The sequence below is a fragment of the Stenella coeruleoalba genome (genome assembly GCF_951394435.1).
Source record: "Stenella coeruleoalba genome assembly, chromosome: X".
NCBI lineage: Eukaryota > Metazoa > Chordata > Mammalia > Artiodactyla > Delphinidae > Stenella > Stenella coeruleoalba.
The window spans coordinates 39,192,636-39,213,375 of record NC_137152.1 but is presented as its reverse complement, the minus strand read 5'-3'; the positions used below and the strand labels follow the sequence as shown (position 1 = coordinate 39,213,375).

Below are 20,740 nucleotides of genomic sequence, written 5' to 3'. Positions count from 1 at the left end.
AGGATGGAAGCTGTTCTGAGCAGCAGCTCACACTGAGTGGTTAGGGGGATTGCAAAGACCCTCAAGTTCGCCTCTAGCTTTTTTTTTTTTTTTTTTTTTGCATTCGCGTCACTAAAGGGTTAAACGCGGCCGGGCTTCAAACACTCCCCCCCCCCAACGCCTCCCCACTCCCCCTCCCCTTTTTGCCCCCCCCCACCCCGCGCGTCGCTAGGAGGTCATCAAGCGCTCTGTCCAGTCCGCGTTCGCAAGCCCCTCTGCTTCCCGCCCATCGGGCCCGTGGCTGCTTACGAAGAGGTGTGCGCTCACCGAGGGGCGTGTTCCAGCACTGGGAGACGCCGAGCGCCCCCGGGTTAGACCTCAGAGCGGAGCCAGCCATGGAGCGGGGCGGGGGAAAGTTTGGCACCCTGGAAGGGGTTGTCAAACTAGGGTGGGCGGGGCGCCCGAGGGTACTTTAGCCCTCCGAATTCAGGGTCGCCCGCTGCCCGGACCTGAGGCGGTGTGCGGCCATGGACCGCGGAGCTGCCGCGGCCCAGGGCACTGCCCCGCCTCAGGTTGGCGAGCAGCCCGCGGAGTCTCCAGAGCCGCCGCCGCCGTGGCCACCGCCGAAGCCGCCGCCGTCAGCGCCGGCGCGAGCTCCTCAGCTGCTCCACGCGCCTTCGCCGGCACCGGCACCGCAGTTCTGTCCAGAGCCTGCTCCAGAACCCGGTCCGGAGGCGATCCCAGAACCAGCCCCAGAACTAGACACACAAGCGATCTCAGAACCAGCCACGGAACCAGCCCCCGAGCCGGCCCCAGAACCAGCCACAGATCCGGCCCCTGAGCCGATCCCAGTACCAGCCGTAGAACCGGCCCCCGAGCCGGCCCCAGAACCAGCCACAGAACCAGCCACAGAGTCCTGCCCTGAGCCGGCTCAAGTGTCCTGTCCGGAGCCGAGCCCAGCACCACATCTATTGCAGTGTCCGGTGGTCGCTCCAGAGAAAGGTCTAAGGACCTCGCCATCGCCACGAACGCTAGTGCCAGTGCCGTTGTCCAATATAAAGGTAAGAAAAAGATCCCCTGGGGCGGGAGGGAAAGAACCCAGGCGAGGCCGGATGGCTATCCAGCTTGCGGGACTCTGGGCACCCTTAGCATCCCATTTGGTTGCCACCGACTAGCAAAGATGCTGGGAAAGATGCGGGGATGGGGGAGCCCAGGGGACTGGGAAGCGGTTGGGAGGCGGGAAGCAACATGTGGAAGTGAGAGTGGGCTGTTTGGGGCTAGAAACGGGGGTGATAGCACCGGTTGGGAGTCGGAGCAGTTTTCCTCATGAGGAGAAGTGACAGTGCGGTGAGCGCCTATATCTTGAAAAAGAAGAGGAAGCCCAGGGAGCGCAAGAGACCTAGAGAGGTGTTAGGGGCTGGCCCAAGGTACACAGGGACGGGATTGGGGAGGGGGTGGGCGGTGGGATACACCTCTTAGCCGCGGTCACTGCCGCAGAGGCCCAAGCTGCGGAACAGCAGCGTCTGTTTGGCCCCCTCCCTGCCATTGGGGAGGGGGTTCCTCAGCTGGGGCACAACTGGCAACGCTCCAGGGAGGGGCCCGGAGCCTCTGTTGGCTGCTGGGCGCTGGTACTCCGCGTGGGGATGAGGGGTTGGGCGGCGCCCACGCGCACTGCAGGGGAAGGGCAGGGTTCGCAGGGGAGGAGGGGGAGAGCATGCGTATGTCGAAGCCACCATTCCATCTCTCTGCAGGATTTCCCGGCAGGTAGGTGCAAACACGGTGATACAGTGATGGGCCGCGTCACAAACGGTCAACTGGCATCCCGCACTGGTGCCAGTTGGGATGGTACAGGAGCCCCAGTTTAGATACACGAAAATGAGTTGGTATTTGAGAGCATGTGAATGGGAACCCTCATCTCTTCCAGTCTTCAGAGACGACTTCTTAAACGTTGCACTTAGCCGGAAGAAGACCAGTGGAGAATCCTCGGGCACCCGCCCACGGGGGAGGGAGGAGGAAGAAGGTTTTCAGTCCGAAGGTTTTCGGACCCTGAAACCCCCGAAACCCAGTTTTCAGTCGTTGCGTTGGACCCTGAAACCCCGAAACCCAGCTCTTCAGAAGGAGTCTTTCTTACTTTCTCTGTGCTCCCCCTACTCTTCGTTTTTCCTAAACTTTGTTCCACAAGATTGTGAAAATCATAATAATGCATACATACACCTTCATTTAGCTTCCCCGCAGAGAAAAACAACAAAACACGGAAACAACACATCACACCAACGATGCCCGTCCATCCTGCTGCTTAGCAGGGCATAGGAACACGGCTCAGAATCCTTCTGCTCTGGACTGTACACTTGTAGAATGTAGGGGAAGGGGGTAGGGGTTGGCATCTCTAAATGGAAATGGAAGGGCTGGTTGCTTCCTGAGTTATGACTAGGGAGGCTTGAATTTGCAAAATAACTGAAATGATAAACGACTGAGAAAGAGGAACTCTAAAGGGAAAAGTTTCACAGGGAAAAAAGGGTGCAGAGGTTTCAAAAGAAATAAAATAGAACTGTAGGGAACTAATATATATATATATATATATATATATATATATATATATATATATATATATATATATATATTTTAATCCAACAACTCCGGTCTCACCAAATGGTGGATCTCCACACACACACACACACACACACACACACACACACACACACACCCTTCCTGCATCAGAGCAGCCCTTCCCTTCAGTGATCTCAAGAAGGGAAAGGGCGGGGCAGCTAGACCTGGGAGGTCACCCTAACCAGGTGCTTGCTCTTGTCTTTTTGGAAGAGTTTGCATAAAGCTGGTGAGAGGGAGACCAATAAGGACCACCTAACTTGTGGCCTTCTTAAGTGACATTCCATGAACGTGACTGAGAAACTGACATCTGAGGGCTTAATTACCAGGATAGTCAGTGAATGTATGGCCTCTTTGGCCTCTGGAAGACTGACTGGAGGTCGGGAGCTCCAGGGATGAGCCCTGTGACAGTGGGAAAGCATCTCCCAGCAGCTTGACAAGAAAATTTCTATTGCCAGACAGATAAGGAGGATCAAGGTAAGGGGAAGCAGGTTAGCTTCCTCTACATAGTATCCATTCAGGCGTGCTGGCCAACTGACCCACGGGCACTTGGCAGCCCTGGCAGGGGACCAGGACCACCTCCCCCAGTTTCATTTTGCCAAGTAGAGCTGGTCTTTTGTTCAGTCACTTATCTTGCAGAGTGGGCTTCAAAAGGGCCATATAAATGAACCCTAGAGGATTTTGAAGGATGCAAAGATCTGGGTAAATGCTAAAATTCCTGGGAGGAACCCTTCTCCAACACTTGAGGTGTTGCTATGCTATTGCTTTCTGATGCAGATGAGAACATCTGATCTTCAGTGATAGGACCATTCTCTGCTGCATTCTCCTGAGGCAAATAGCACCCATAGCCAGCTGACTTGCATCTTAACATTCAAGGCAAACAGGTTGCCATCTTAGCTAGGGTTGCATTATTCTCAGACACTGCCTCCTTGAGGCAAGCTTAGGGAATGACATACGTGTGTGTGTGTGTGTGTGTGTGTGTGTGTGTGTGTGTGTGTGTGTGTGTGTGTGTGTACACACACAGAGAGAATCTTAGAGCTCAAAACTAAATATAGCTCTCATCATACAATGAAATCCTACGTGGTAAGACACAGTCAGTACCAGTAGCATGAAACTAGCCTGATAAGTCAAAGGATAAAATGAGCAAAACAAAGGGTTTGAATGTGACTACAGATTTCTCCCAGATAACTTTGCCGACCAATACTGCAGTAAAAAACCCAACATCTTCCAGTGTGTGGTCTGCTCTCTTTGGGGGTTTCACAACCTGCTGGTTGCAAATCTATGACAAGCATGAGGGTAGGGACTGAGAAAAGGGGGCTCATGTTTTCTTTCTGAATGCCTACTTGGATAACAGTCTGTGAACCAAACCTGTCTATTTCCTTCCTTTCTGAAATGGTTTAATTTCCAGGAAATGAGCCGTGGTCTCCCACCTGGTGGCAACAAGTGTAAGTAAAGATGTGTGAATTGGTTCTTTAACAATGCTATAACTCTCTTTGGGGGTGGGGGTTTACATGTAGACCATATTTGCTTCCCTTCACTCAGCTGTGGTTGAAGAAAGACAGTTTATATTTTTATTCATTGGGTTTTGACCAGCTATGAAATTATAATCACATCATACAGGTGATTAATGAAATACACTTTTATGGCTTTTATTTCTGGGTTAGAGAGGGGTCTCTGTATCTCTCACTCCTAATGACTACACAGCAATTACTATTACATCCCAAACTATAACAGAACAGTTTCCTGGTATTTTTTGCACACATTTTCTTGCAAAGTAGCAAGCATTTGCTTATATGACATCTGGTAATTCTTGCCTGAATGCTTCATATCTTACCTACGTCTGAGCTTCTCAAAGGTAGATACTGTCTCTCCTTCCCAGTGCCTAATATAATTCAGCCCTCCCTATTTTTGCTCAATACACTTGCTGAAGCTTGAAACCTAGCAATTCCATTTTCAACAATGACGTAGAGACTGCTGCTGTGAATGAATTTAAAAAGGCATTCTCACTCGTTTCAGAGTGAGAAGTAAATGCTTATTTAAATAGCCTGGAATATATAGCCCTTAGGAAATGCAGTCAATCTCTCCATTTTCAGAATGGATGTTAGAACCATAATTAAGAAGAAAATTACTAACAATTAAAAAAAAATGATTTGGAAAGTGTCCTTATCCCCTGCAGTCCCGGCAGCAGCAGACTAATGATGATGTTGTTGGTTTCAGGGGTAATAAATTTTTTTCCTAAGTGAACAGAATATCTGCAGTGACTGTAAACAACTTCAGGATGTAGTTCTAATGTTTAACCTGTTGAAGGTCAGGATGAAATTACTTTCTTTCCTCATAGGTTCTTTCTCCCCTCCTTGCCAGGTTTTGATGATACCATCTGATTTATTTGGTATATTCTGAGAGCTCCTGAGCATTTGCTGCAGGATGTTTTAGAAACGATAATGAGATATTTGTCCAGTGGTCTTTCTTTTCTGAGAATACAGTTCTTTTATGTTTATTAAAATCTCCAACTGGGGCTTCTGCAGATCTGCAGCCCAAAAGGCAAGGCTGAGCCATCAGTTACCCAAAGTGCTTCCAAGAAAAGGGGAAAAATCCATAGAGGCCAGGAAAGCATTCAGGGGCCTTATAATAAGGATTATATAATCCCTACTGCTAGTATGGCACTTTACAGTTTGCAGAATGCTTTCCTCTGCATTATTAACTCTTTTATTCCCCTGAAGAAGGCAGCAGGGTGGGAAAGAGCAAAAATAGAACTTGACACCTAATAGGATATAACTATTAATTTATCTATTATGGATTTTAAAAAATATCCAACATATGGCTTTCTGTGACATGTAGGATACTCATTTGTCTAAGAACAATCTTTTAGCTGACATTCCATCAGCCTTGATTTTTTTCCAAAGCAGTGATTGCTTTTCCCTGTCTGATACTCCCAGAGGAGGCCATCATAGAACAGGAGCCTGAGACGGAAGAAGAAGAGGCACAAGACCCTGAACCTATTACTCCCAAAGAAGGCCTTTTTTTTTTTGGAAAGAAAATAAATAGAAATTCTGCTAGGGATACAGTTCCCAACCTTTCCAAAGCCCGCCGACTGTAATTCTCTCAGTGGAAAAATAAAAACTTAAAGCATTTAAAAAGGAAAGCAGCCATTCCTAAAGGGAGATGCCCCCACCCTCACCAAAGCAAATAAACCTTATTCTCAAAATAGAAAAACAAATTTACAAATTTTTTAAAAAAGAAAGGGACAGTGACCCCAGATAATGAAACTTATACCTCCCCTGAAAATTATTTTAAGAAAAAAAAAGAAATTCTAAAGGGAGGAGCTCCTTGCCCTTTCCAAAGCCCATGAAACATATCCCCAAGAGAAAAATTTTTAATGAAAAGGATGAGAAATCATCTCAAGGTAAACAGTATTTTTAACCCTAAAATTTTCTTGAAATTTATAAACTTTATTTGCACCTCATGGCCCATGCCCAATCTCTCACAAAAATTATGGGGGCAAAAATAAGTCTCCCAAATGTTCACCAATCTCACCAAAGCTCCCTACAGTTATTTCTTCCAATTATACGAAATGTCCAAAATAGGCAAATCCTTAGAGACAGAAAGTAGATTAGTGGTTGCCAGGAGGTGAAGGAAGGGGGGAGGGGAAGTGTGGGTGATAGCTAAAGGGTACAGGGTTTCTTTGGGAGATGATAAAAATGTTCTGAAATTAGACAGTGGTGATGTTTGCACGACTTGTGAATACACTAAAACCCACTGACTTGTATGCTGTAAAATGGTGAATTTTATGTTATGCAAATTAGATCTCAATTTAAAAAATAAGTAAAGATCGTTCATCCAACTATATGATAATGAACCTACTACCTTCCCACAAATAAGCAAACAAAACAAATGAATAAATAAGGAAAAAAAGAAATTTTAAAAGAGGGGATCCTCTTAAGGACCTCCAACCTCACCAAGAAAAATAACTTTTATTCACCCCCAATTTTTTTTTCTTTTGAGAAAAACAAACAAAAAAGGAAATCTCTTCAAGAGCAGATACTTTCAAAATCATCAAAATCGATGAAACTTACTAATCCCTCCACCCAGATACACACAAACATTTTAACTTAACAAAAAGAATGAAATATTAAAGGTTAGGGTCCCTAATCTTACCAAATCTCCTGAATTTTTAATTCCCATAAAAGGAAAAAAAAGGAACAAAAGAAATAAATCTCCCCAAAGGGAGATGCCCCATCCTCACCAAAGCACATGAATATTATTTCAATTTCTTTATTGAAATATTTTACAATTTCTTTAAGATTTAAAAGAAAATTAATGAAGGAAGGATGTGTATATTGGTGGAGGGGATAATACCAATGAAACGAAAACAAAATCCTCTTAAAAAGAAGTGCTCCAACCTCACAAAGACACATGAACTTTTCTGTTCAAACACAACGAAGATAAATGCAGAAAAGAAGAAAAAAATAAAAGGAAATCCCTCTAATGAGAGGTGACCTGAATTCATCCAAACCCAAAAGCTTTATTTTTAATATAGGAAAATTTTAACTTGGAAGAGAAAGGTAGGAGAGAAACAGAAACAAAACCAAGAAAACCCTCTTAAGGAAAGATGTCCCCAGTCTCCACAAAGCTTCCTTTTCTCAAAACAAGTACATACATTTAGAATTAGAGGGGAAAGAAGGAAGAAAATGAATATATTTTAAAAGAGAAACCTCCTTTTTAGGGAATGAAGAAGCCCCCAAACTCACCAAGTCCCTGAACATTTTTTCTCCAAGAAAAAAGAGAGAGAGAGAGAAACAAAGAGGGAGGTGAGAGAAGAGGAGGAGGAAAGGGAGAGAAAGGAAGGGAGGAAAAAAAGGGGGTAGAATGGGAGGAAGGGATGGAAGAGGAGGAAGAAGAAAGTTAATTAAGGGATAATTTTTAAAAAGAAGAAATTCTCAGGGAAGATGAACCAATGAAAATAATGAATGTTATTGAAAATAATGAATGTTATTCCTGATAATCAATGCATTCCACCCCGCATAAAAAGGAGAAAAACCCACAAAATTTCCTAAAGCTTCTTCAAAGGGAGATGCACCCAATCTCACCCAAACCCAGGTGCCTTATCTGTCTTCCAGCCTTCAAATATTTATTTTTTTAATAAAAGGAAAGGAAAAGAAATCCTTTCAAAGAGAGATGTTCCCAATCTTATTTCTTCCAAATAATTTATTTTAAAGAAAAGGAAAGAAAAATCCTCCTAAGAAGGGCTCCCCAACCTCATTAAAGCCAGTGGCCTTTATAGCTCCTCTCCACAAAACCTAGTTTTCAAAAAATGAAAATCCTCCAAACCTGAAGACAGATGCTCCCTCAACCCTACCAAAAACAATGAACCTTTTCCCCAGAGATGATTTTTAAAGAAAAATACTTCCATCATACGAGATACCTTCAACTTCACTAAAATCAATAGACCTTATTCCTCTCCACACACAAAAGGAAAAAAAGAAAAAGAGAAATTTAACAGGAAAAGAAGAGAAACCCTCCTAAGGCAAGTTGGCCATAATCTCACCAACACCATTGAACTTTATTCCCCTAAAATTTTTTTTAAAGAAAGAGCCAAAAAGAGAAAAAAAAAAAGGCCTGTGTTTTAAGAAAAAGTATCCTCTCCACCCATCCCACTCTAAAGACTAGAAAGTGTTATACAAAGAAAAGGTAATATCATTCGAGAAAAGTACCAGTGAACCTTAAATTCAGCACGTGAGGCTGAAGGGTAGTCAATGGTTAATCCCAGGCTGGCTTCCCTCTGCCTCCAGCCCATTTCTGGTTACCTTTCCAATCTGTCATTCAGGCTGTACACTCAGTAAAGGAAAACCCTGTCCATGGAAAACAGAATTAAGAAGGCAAAGCTTCTGAGGATAAATCATATACCTCTTTTCCAAACCAAACAGAAATGATTTGGGAATTAGCTGCATCACCATTCTGCTCTAATACTATAGAAACTCAAGAGTTGATGATAAACTTTAAAGCAATGACACGCTTACTATTAATTTTCAAATTAGATAAACACCCCTACCTAGCACAGAAGGAGCTTAGCCAATTCAATAATGGGGTTCTGACAGTGGTTTAATCATGTGCTCACTTAAATGTCTGTTCTCATAGAGCGATAAAGGGCTTCACTCACAAATACATACAATTTGCAAGTCAGATTTATAAGCAGAGAATAAGACTCAATGTTTTCCAAATTTTTTAATTCATTTACTTATTTAAAAATTAAAGTGAAGGACCTACTGTATAGCACAGGGAACTATATTCAATATCTTGTAATAACCTATAATGAAAAATAATATGAAAAGGATATGTGTGTATATATATATATATAATATATAACTGAATCACTTTGCTGTACACCTGAAACTAACACAACATTGTAAACTAACTGTACTTCAATTTTAAAAATGGTTAAAATATTTTAAAAATTAAATTGAGTACCTGCTCTATGTCCTACATGCTTAGCACTGAGGAATCCATGGTGGGCAAAATCACATAGATGAGATTTCCTTTAAGAAGCAATGGTAAATGAGGGACCCAATTACCAAAACAGATGTACAGGGAGTGATTATTTGTTTTACCAGATGTACTTTACCAAGGTATTCACTCAGTCAATTCTCTCAGCATACCTCTTCTTAAACAAAAATGTAATGTAATAAAATAATGGAATATATGCTAATTTCAGAGAATGTGGAAAATCATGAAAGCTTCCAGAAAGTAAATAAAAATTATGTAGCACCCTGCCATTCAAGGGATAATTACTGTTAATATTTTGATATATTTTTTCCATTTATTTTCTCTGAATATATGCTTATAGTCTACAATAGTAAGACTTTAGGGAATGTGCAATTATGTCTCAGGCTTCCCCCGTCCCAGTCACCTTTCCCACTTAATTATTAGATTACGTACATTGTTCTACATTATATTTAGGAAACACTCATTAATTTTAGCTTAAAGTGTATCTACCTGTATGATCTGCTTGATAAACATGTGCTTGAAACATAACTGTTCAGGGATGTATTTGCAGTGTAAAGCAATGAGAGTATACATTTTATGTAGATACAATTGTTGTATCTACACAAACAAATGTCCCATATATAAATAGTTGACTGAGCTCACGTTTACTAACAGCACTTTCTTGGTCATCTAGATTTCATTTGTCCAGCTAGCTTTTGTGACTTGTGTTTCGAGGAGACCCAGAACAAAATCCACCTTCTTCCTACTGTTAAATTCCCAAAAGGAAAATCTAAATTTCTGAGACTCTATTGGGTCACTTTTAGCCATATGCAAAGATGTACTGATGGTTTTGTCTCTTTAACACAAACTCACAGCATCGTGCTCTTCTGGGTGCCTCCTACCCAGAAGGGAAATACGTATGTGTGAGGACATTAACAACAATTATTAGGAGAAAGACTATTCAATTCATCCAGCTTTCATTAACCAAATGTGGTAGAAAATTGAGAGAGTTAATAAACTGTATACAATCCAACCAGGGTTGAATCAGTAATTTAAAAGGCGAGTGTAATGCACTTCTTTTAAGATCAGAATCTTCAGCCTTGTCTGCAGCACTTAGAGATTTTCATCTTCCAAAGCATTACAGGCATTTGCTGTTTAAGCCTTTTGCTTTTAAAGAGCCTATAAAAGAGATATTGGCCCCTGAGAGCAAGGATTCCCGTTGCCTTTTTTCCCTCCCAGCAGCACAGGGCGAGGCATGTGATACTGTGGGATTCTGAGAGATAGGCATGATGCTCCCACCCCGAGTTTTGTCAGTTCTTCTGAAAGGAGAGGTGATGGGCATGGGGACTGAGCCTGGCCCCTGCCTACAAGAGTAGGAGAGGGCTGGAATCACTGCTTGCAGGGCTCAAGTAAGAACATCCAGAATCCTGAATGTTCATTCATTTGCTTTCTCCTGCAGCTAATATCCCTTCTGGGATTTTGCAGCGTGAGGCAGGAAATGAAAGGTACCTGCTGAGTAAAATTTGTTAATCTCCTTGGCTGTGAGTACAGATACTTGAAACCAGGAAAATTTTCATTAAGCCCAGGCTTTGTCAATTGAGTCCCCATTCTCCTGAAGTGGCTCCAGCATGACAGCACCATCCTCCAAACCCCAACTCTAACAGTAGTCTCTGCATCTCATTTTAGAATTACCTTGATTGTTAACTTTCCCTTAATAAGTGTCATTTGCATCTATTACTACCTTTAACATATTATTTCATGGTTTACTTACATCACTGTACATCTCCCTTTCAGTATAAAAGGAAAATGTGATGTAGCTTTACTAAAACAGCTAAGCATAAACAGCAGAGAGGCTACAAAACAAGATTACTGATTTCAGAAAATTAACAAGTTAGTGCCCTTCTCACTAACCTCAATTAATGCTTACTGTGACAATTTCCCTCCTGCCAGGCTTGAGTAGAACATAACTTTTCTCTTACCCATAATTTGGATATTGTTGTCACTTTCTCCCTCACTTTAATTGGTTTGACTGTTAAGACTAATTAAAATGATAATTTTGGTGTTTGCTGTGGTCTCCTTTGCTTTAATGTACTCAACTGGGTGACAAGACCTCCAGGGCAGTTTTGTTTGTTTTTGGCTTCACTTTGGTTTCACATGGAATCAAAGCACCCCCTCAGTGGCTCTCTTCATGGTTTTCCTATTATATTGCTTCTCACTAGTGAGTCCTCTGTCTAGAAGTTCTTGGAAAAGCTTTATTTTGTCTTTCCATCATCCCTCATCAGAACTAAACTTTTAAAAGTTTTTAAAAAAGATGAAAAAGTCTTTCCTTCTAATGGTGCAAAACGAAGATAGACATTCCCAGGCAGCTTGAAAGCCTGCTTTTTATTTATTTATTTTTTTTGGTTTGTATCCACTATAGTATAAGCATCATTGTGAACTACACATATCTACTAATTAATTCATTAAATGTTAATAATTAGGCATTGGTGTTTTAAATGCTTTACAATATGATACATATTTGGAGGACTGTTACAGAAGTATTTTAGAGTGTTTTACTGGTATTTGAGGAAACTGGTTGGGGGTTTGGAAGATGCAATGGGAAGGCATTATTACTTTTTCAATTGAGAAGAATGGAATAAAGTTGCCCACTATCTGAAATTCACTATCCAGCGTTTTCGGGGATGGACTAGATTCAGATATGAGGGATTACCTGATAGCAAATTCACGTTGACATAAGAAATTTAGGGGAAAGAATGAAGTTGTCTGAGGTAAGTGGGAACAATATATCTTCCTCAAACCTAGAGAAAAGTGGAATTAAATTAAATTAAGCAATGACAGTGAAAAGTATCAGACAGAGGTGCAGCTATGCCTGATTTGGGCAGGTTAGGCCAGGGCCTACAGACAGGAGAGTGAGGTATATGGACTTAGAAAAAAGGCGACTTTGATAAAATTGTAGAGTACAGATTGAAATCTTGTGGAAAATAAAGTAGATTGGGGAAAGTCCTATTGAAACTTTGAAGGCAACCTGCAAAATTGTGTATATCATCTGATTGATGAGGTATAACCATTGGAGGGCTGTTGATTAGTAAAATAATGACTGAAGCAGAGGGTTGGCTGATGGGGCATATAATTAAACACTACAAAACTTTCAATTTCCTTGTATACCAAATTCCAGACTGTCCTGAAAGGGACCTTTGGAGATCAGCTAGTCCAGTGTTTTAAAAACCTTTTCAGCCATAGAATCTTTTTATGTTTTTCTCAATGAAATCAAGTGAAAGCCTACAAGAAGTATTTCATTAGTCCTCCTCTATGCTAGTTTGGGTTTGTAACTGACATGCCTTCCCAGCTCTTTATTTTAAGCTAATAGGAAAGTGAGTTTGTACTCCCTGTTTATTACTGGCTTCTTAGCAAGGATGCTGGTGAGGTAGGAATACACTGTATAGTAAAAAAGAAACAAGTCAGAGTTTAACATTTGGCCTAAAATATTCCAGAAAGTAGATAATACTGTCCTGGAAACATGTCATTTTAGAGTTCCTCCCTCCTCACTCACCCTAGGAATGTATTACAACTATCTTATAAAGTGGGTTGTCATAATGTACGCTGTCTTTGCTTGTAGGAACATTTTTATTATTGGGGATTGTGTTCCTGACCAAGGACACCACACCAAGTAAATTGTAGATATAACTAAAAATATGTAATAAAAGCTAATATATAACTGTAAGCTTCTGTAATAATTTAAAACAGCAAAATTGTTCCAACACCTATAAAATGGGCATAAATGTACCATACACACTGATTTTGTAAGGGGCCCCAGTGTACTATAAAATGTACATGCAGCACATAAAAGAGCCAATTCTACATAAATTTAATCTATTGTTATTATTTACTTAGAATTTGCACTCTGCCCGCATCCAAAAAGGATATAAAGTATCCTACAAAATTAAACACATATAAAATAGGACAATTAAGCACAAATAAAAACAGAACAAAACCAATTCAAAGCAGTGGTGAATGAGACTTTAATATATGCTAGTTGTAATAAACCCTAATGACACATTTAATTAGCAGTACTTTTGTTTGCTGCCTTTGGTGGTAGAAAAACTTTGGGGAATGATTTGAATGACTCAGGCCTCTTAAAGTTGGTATCTGAGGAAGTCTGAGCTAATGCCTCATTTTTATGCAATACATCTTCCTGTAGCAAGCTGCAGCAACCACAGAACGAAGAACTAAATGTTGCCAGGATTGTGGTAGAGGTGTTAATTAGTTGTCCTAATTAACATAGGTTTGGGTTGTTTTGGTGTGCCTGAATTTTTCTAATATTCTAATGCATGTATGCAACTGTGAGGCATATGAGTATTGGACCTTCTCAAATAAAATTCTATTTCAAATAAAATTTATTTCTGAAATAAGTCCAAATGGTACCTTGCAGCCAGACATTCAATAGTTTGGACTCTTTCTTGGATTGGGAGTTACTTCAGATTGATTCTAGGCCTGATTCCACTTTACATAGCTGTGTAATGTGGGGTAAATTGCTTAATCTTTCCATGGCTTAGCTTTTGTGTCTCTTAAATTAAGCCAATAATGTGCAGCTGACTCAGCTCAGCTCAGCAGTCTCCTCCAGCAAGTCTTCACTGTTATCCCATCTAGGCTGGGTGCCCTTCTTCTGGGCTCCCTACCACCCTGTACAAACTTCTGCTTCTCATTTGCTTCTCATAAACTGAGATTATCAACTTGAATATCCCATTAGGGCTATAAGGATAAAGCTCTTAGGGCCTAACATACTGCCTGCCACTCAATACATGGTGTCTGAACTACTTTATGAAAATGCCATAAAGGCTGAATGAGAAATTAGATTTTAAACATATATTTTAAAAATAAGAAATATGCAAATGCTAGCTTATTTTAGTATCGTTTGTATATATGCCATGATATTTGCTATCATCACTTTCTATCTTTAGGTATGTAGGTAAGTTTTAATATATTCACCCCTCAAAAAATGGACTTAACAACTCAGGTGCATTGCCAGTAGGTGATTGTAGGCAGGGCTGCCTCATATCCTCCCAGAGGGCTGTAGTTTTTTCTAACTCAGACAGAGGGACCCTACACATTAGTAGCAGCCGTGTATTGATCATGTGGATTTGAATTACTAGTCTTTGGTTATATGCATAGTTAATCTTGACAAAAATGAGAATGATGAGTTATCTAGTCAGTTCTTTTAAAAAAACAAAATGCAAATTTATTAAAACACTCAAGTATAGCAACACTAAAGAATATTATACTTAATTATAGTATATAGAGAGCAGGGTTAAACACATAACTAGGTACCAGTTGGTAGTCTTATCACTAATCTTAACTGTTAATTAGGATTTAATCTATTTATGGTATTCTTTTAACCATAATTGAAAAGCTCCTGACTCATTGCCTTGGTGTTAAATTTCTCCTGTATCTGACGCTTGAATTTGGAGCTAGGTGTCAATATGACTATTCTGAGGTTCTCCCTTTCTTGTGAGGAATAAAAAGCAACAACTAAGCTTTGATGTCCCCTTGGCAGTCCAAGTTTTATCCAAAATAGCTTTCTACTAGTTACAGGAAAAGCCTTAATTTGTTTCACCAATGCCTGAGCACCCTGACCTTGAAAATGGTCTGATCAAGAAAGTGAATACAGAGTCTCTACTTAGACAGCAGGAAACCCTAATGACCATCTTGTTTCCAATCAGAAGGAACTTTTTCATTAAAGGAGGTAGAAAACTTCTACCCTTTCTAGAATAGCTACTGGGCAGGATCACCACATAAAGTTGTACAGGTTGTACACTATGTGAGGCTGCCATGACTAAGGGGAACACCTTTCACAAAGTAGACATCATATAGATGGATATAGATATAGATATAGATAGATATTTATTCTAAACAGTTTTCCTGAAGATGGCAGTCAAGTGCCTCATGCTAACAAAATCAGTTGACCCCTGAACAACTCTGAGGTTAAGGGCACCAACCTTCCACGCAGTCGAAAATCCTCATATAATTTATAGTTGGCCCTCCATATCCGGGCTTCCTCCTTATATGCACTTCCTCCATATCCAAGGTTCCGCATCTGTGGATTCAACCAACCACAAATCGTGTAGTACTGTACTATTTACTATTGAAAAAATTTCCACGTGTAAGTGGACCTGCACAGTCAAACCCATGTTGTTCAAGAGTCAACTGTATTATGACAATTTTCTGACAAATGGAACTAAAATATTTTTAGCAAATGGTGCCTTTTCCTGATGTGCCTTATGGGCTGATCCTGATACTAATTCTTTACATTTAAATACAATGGCTCTCTTTGTAACTCCCTAGAAGCCTATAAACCATATGCTCAGAACTGATTTCCAAAATATCCTATTTTATTTCATATCACATTTACCTTGGGCATCATTTTATGGGCCCAGCATGCTTCCACTGTGCCACTCTGCTAGGTGTGACCATCATTTTAAAACAGAAAATTGTGACAAGGATTTGAACCAGGAATTTATAGGGGCACAGTCATGGGCAGGCATGCATCCACAGGTACACAGTGGTACATTTGCTCCCAGGAACATACCCAAGTATACATACTCCAATAGCTGAACAGCCTGGTAGGTAGGCACAAGTGCACACGTGCGCGTGTGCGCGCGCACACACACACACACACACACAAATAGAGATTTAGTTGGACATTGAAGCATATGAAGGAGGAGGCTCTGGCTGCTCACTGTGGTGCCAAGCTCTTGCCCAGCTCTCCTATTTAACCTATTTTCAGCCTGTTTCACTCCCACAAGGCAATGAGTTCCCTAAAGTTTGCATGCTCTCATGTGAGTTCATTTCAACAAACCACTTTTAGGGCGTACTAGTGACAAAGAACTGTGCTAAGTAGATATAGGGACCCACTCAGTCTTGGAAGGTTATTTGAGGGAGGTAAGATCTGAACTGTGTCTGAAGTTTAAGTAGGACTTTGATAAGTAAATGTGGGAAAAGAGACAGGAGGCAGAGGGACTATCTTAAGCATAGACATGGAAGAATTAGAAAGGGCGATGCTCTGAGAGTCCCACAAAGACGTTTGGAACATTTAGTGCATCAGGAAGAAAGGCTAGAAAACTTAGTTGGGAGGTAAATTGCAGAAGGCCTTGAATGCCATGTGAAGGAACACGTGTTTTATTCCATAAGCAGTGGAGAATCATGGAAGGTTTTTGATTAAGAGTAACATGACTAGGCTTAGATTTAAGAAAACTGTCAATATATAGGATGAGTTAGCCAGGAAGATTCTAGAGAAAGGGGCATCAATCTATGCAAGATATATTGAGGACCTAATGCAATCAGTATGGGAAAAAGTGGATAGAAGAGATGCTGTTGGGATTTGGTTTGTAATTGATTAAGAGTGGATGGTGGGGAAAGAGAAGAATGGAAGGTGACTCTAAACTTTCTAGCCTGGAGTTGTTAAAATTATAAAAACGACAGGAGCAAGAGCAGGCTTAGGTAGTTTCCAGAGGAAGATCATGAGTACAGTTTTGGAAATTTTGAGTTTGAAGTGTTGGTTATGCTCAGCACAGTGATTAGAGAAGGATGAGAACTTAAGGGTTAAAGGACCAAAGTATGTATGTTTTACCATGAAAAGTAAGCAGGGTGGAAAAAGTTTGTTGCTCCCCCCACTACATACACACTAATTGAAAGCAATGAACAAAATCAATAGAATCAGATAATGGAAGAGAGATGAACATGGACAAATAATGTTTGGGGAAATAGGCAGAGAAAAAGTTATTGATTTTGAAGTTGAAGTATTGAACAAGAAGGGAGAAAGAAGAGAATGTGTAATTTTTTTACAGGAACATTTTCTTTGAAAGTGTCAATCCTGAGTAATTTTTTTCAACAACTTTTCTATCCTCTCCTTTGGCTGTTTTCTCTTTGTTGAGAAAAATCCTCTGAATGGTCTTGAAAGGAGAGGGGATATTGTTCATGTGTTGTGCTCGGATAGAATGCAAGTAGCTTTTCTCTTATTACCCAAGTCTTTATTTGTAAGCCTAGGAATATAGTGTGATTTTGGAAACCAGTAAGGTTAACAGTTATCTAGTTATTAATAGAAGGAGCATGAGAACATTTCTCTTGTGTTAAAGAAGAATATATTCTCTATAACAAAGATTCTATTTTAAAGCTCTTCATATATAGTAGACACTTAATAACTGTTGAATTTATAAGAAATAACAAAACAGTCATAGATAGATAGATAGAGATATAAATATATAGATATTAAGATATCTCCAGAGACAGCAAGCTAATATATACTTAGGGTATTGTAAGAGTAGCTCTGAAAATGTTGAGGGGAGGTAGGGACTTTCTTAAAGAAAACTTTTCTTACCAGGTAAACTTTGTCTTTTAGGTATGAACTGAATAATAGCCCCTTAACATAGCAGCAGAAAGTGGAGGAAACAAAGGGCAAGCCAGATGGAATAATCAGGGAATAAATTGACAAATGTTTGAAAGTGTGAACTGAAAGCTTGGTAGGCCCCCAGCCCTTTGCTAGTTGGTGTGGAAAGAACAAGGGTAGATGTGAAGGCTGCAATCTCACTTGGAAAAAAAAACATGTACACCAGAGACAGGTACCTAACAATACAAGAAAATATACGATTAGGTTACAGCAAGTGTAGGTCAGAGAGTAATGCTGTATGATTATAAAAGAGGGGAACGATAAGGGATGGAGTAGTTAAGGAAGGCTTCCTGATGGAGGTGAGATCAATCAAACCTAGATCTGAGAGCAACATACACAAAGACTTGGATGCAGCAAGGACTCTATTCAACTGATATCAAAGAGTTTTGAGAGAAAGGCAGGATTTGGACTTTATTCTGTACAGCAGGGTATTATTTAATGTTCTTGAGTAGGAGAGTAACATAATAAAAGTAATTTTATCTGATATATATTGTGATAGTGAGAAAGATAGATTGGAGGGGATAAGATAGGAGGCAGGGAGATTACCTAGGCTGTTGCAAAAATCCAGGTGAGAGATGACGGTGGCCTGCTTATTGAAAGCAATGATGATCATTTGTTCATTCACTTAAAATCATTTCTTGAACACCTACTCTGTGTCAGGCACTGTGCCAATAACTGTAAATTAACTGAAGGAAATTATAGCTAAGTAAAGAAAATAAGACCAAGTATACAAATAACTACAACCCCAAGTAGAAAATGACAATGGCCATGAGAGAAACTCTGAGTTCAAAGGAGATAAGAACTGATTGGAGCCTAGCAGGATGGGGTAGACTTGAGTTCGGAGATGAGTAAAAGTTTTCTTATTTGAGAAAAGATGCTGGGAAGAGTGATAAGAAGGGAATTCTAGGCAAACAAAACAGTGTGAGCAAAGGAACCAAGGTGAGAAAACACTGGGTATTTTTTGGAGACAAGAGCATGTGAAGCTTGGGGATGCAGACAGAAATGAAGAGCTAGGAGAAGGTGGGGGTAGGACAAGTGAATGGAGGTGGATGGGTAAGGAGGAGGGGAAATGGTCAGGGAAGATAGCATAGGACATTAATAATTTCTAATGTTATTTCTACTTTGCAACTCACACTTTGCTCAAACTCTGTCTGTATTCTTTCCAAGGGTCTGGGATGCTTTTGTTTCATTCCTGGCCTACCCACTTCTATGCATCATCTTCTCTGATGTGGGAGCATAAGGTCCTGACTGATAGAGGTGCCCTAGCCTGAGAAAGGAACTGATTCCCGCATGCATCTCATACAAGGCTAGTTTCGACACTAAGTAGTATCTATATTCAATCTTTGGTGTTCAGGGACATCTCTCAGTCTCGGTTTTGCTGCCTGTATATACCTGTTTGACATACCTTTGGAATGCCTTGTCATGCGTGTAAGGAGAACTGTTCCTAATTTGTTTCTCAGTACATTTCAAACTGAGCCTTCAGAGACACTTCTCAATCAGTTACGTTATAGCCATAAAAAGTAGTGGTCTTTCTAGACTACTACTTGATATTTGTATCATACTCTACAGCCTTCTAAAATGCTTCCATATTTCCCATGTCCTATGTCCTTGAATTCTCACCACAACTCTGTATGTGGTATTGGTTTCACCCCCATTGTGCAGATGAGAAAAATGAGGCTAAAGGATAATCAGAGTCAAGATTCAAGCCCAAGGCTCCTGACTCCAAAACCAATCCCTAATCCATGTCAGGCTATTTAGTACCAGGTTTTCAAAGCAGTCCTCTTGAGCCCAAAAATGATATAGTTTCCTCTAAACAAAGTAGGATAATGGGGGCCATCTGACTTTATCTCAGGACTAATTACCTTCCTTAAAGCTAACAAAATCCACAGGCTTAAGATGAGACACAGTTTTAAGGTGGTTGTAATGGTTGTTTCATATAAAACTCTTTTGGATGCTTATAATGATGATTCATTGTGTAAATAGTTTGGGACTTCCTAAGATCAGAATGCTCAGAAGGTTCTATAATTCTTAAGAGATTAAAAAACACACCAGTCTAGATGTTTGGGCCCAGAATTGAGATTTAAGAGGCTGATTCTATTCCTAGCTGTGCCTTTGCGATTTGAGGTAAATCCTTTAACCTCTCACTTATTTATCCATTGGTAAATAAGCATAATTCCCACCATATAGTAACTGGGAAGCACTTTAAAATTCTAAGCTCAAAGGTATTTTAAAGCCTTAAAACTTCTGTAAAGCACTTTGCACAGCTTCAAAATGACTGTGACATCAATACACGGTGGAATTAGTTAATTTAAAACGAGTATATGGAGACAGGGTTAAAGCACAGATTTCTGCCTGTCTACTACTGTTTTTAATAGGCACAGCTGAAGTCTGTGTTCCCCTTTCATATCTGCCACAATGTGGTGTTGCCACAGCAAGTTGGCTCATCCTGCATGCTATCTCCTGCAGGATCATATGTCACTACAACTAATATCCCTGGGTAGAGATTTTTCTAAGGTAGAAGCCTAGTGGAGAAGGTTAATTCTCTATTTCATTTTTCCCCTTTGAAGCCTGGATTGTGTGGAAGGGAAAATGTTTTAGACTTTTTGTAATAATACTTCTCTGTCCTATGCCTTAATGTCCCTGTCTATAAAATGGAGTTACTAAGATCTGCTTCTACCTGCAGAGGCAATATGTGAGCCTAACCGTGGGAGTTGCAGCGTAACATAGTGAGCTTCACAGTCAGACACATTTGGGTTGAAATTCCAGCTCTGTCATTTCCTAGCTCTGTGACCTTGGGCAAAGACCTTCACTCACCTCTCTGAGTCTCATTTTCCTCAATTATCATATGAAATTAATAATTCCCACTTTGTGTGGTTGCTCTAAGGATCCATGGCATAGAAAGTGTTTAGTTCAGTGCCTGGTAGCTGATTAGTTCTTTTAAAAAAAATGGTAGCTGCTATGATATGAAAGACACTGGTTTCATTTCAAGCAAGTACTATACTCGCTCACTGTCTCTGCAGCCCCTTCCTGTTCAAAAGGGGTGAATGTTCCACGCAAAATAAGGAAAACATGGGAACAACAAGAGTGGCTATCATTGCTTTTTAACACTGCATCTTAATATCACAGTCATGGACCCCCTTTACTTACTGCTGTTTTCTTCTGGTTAAAGGGGCATGTCAAGAGAGAGACTTGCAATTCAATTCAACAAGTATTTTTGAGCACTTAGTAATCGCATCT

The 20,740-nt window shown here is 40.5% G+C and overlaps 1 protein-coding gene across 1 annotated transcript in view; it reads left to right on the top strand.

Moving 5' to 3' along the window:
* Window positions 1–506: 506 nt before the first annotated feature.
* The window catches only part of DGKK (diacylglycerol kinase kappa), a gene marked incomplete at both ends in the record, with an annotated part of 159,732 nt that continues 139,498 nt past the window's right edge, over window positions 507–20,740 (top strand). Inside the window, one exon of the mRNA XM_079910543.1 lies at window positions 507–1,040. Within this exon, the coding sequence (XP_079766669.1) occupies window positions 507–1,040 (534 nt within the window). The remainder of the gene's footprint in view (window positions 1,041–20,740) is intronic.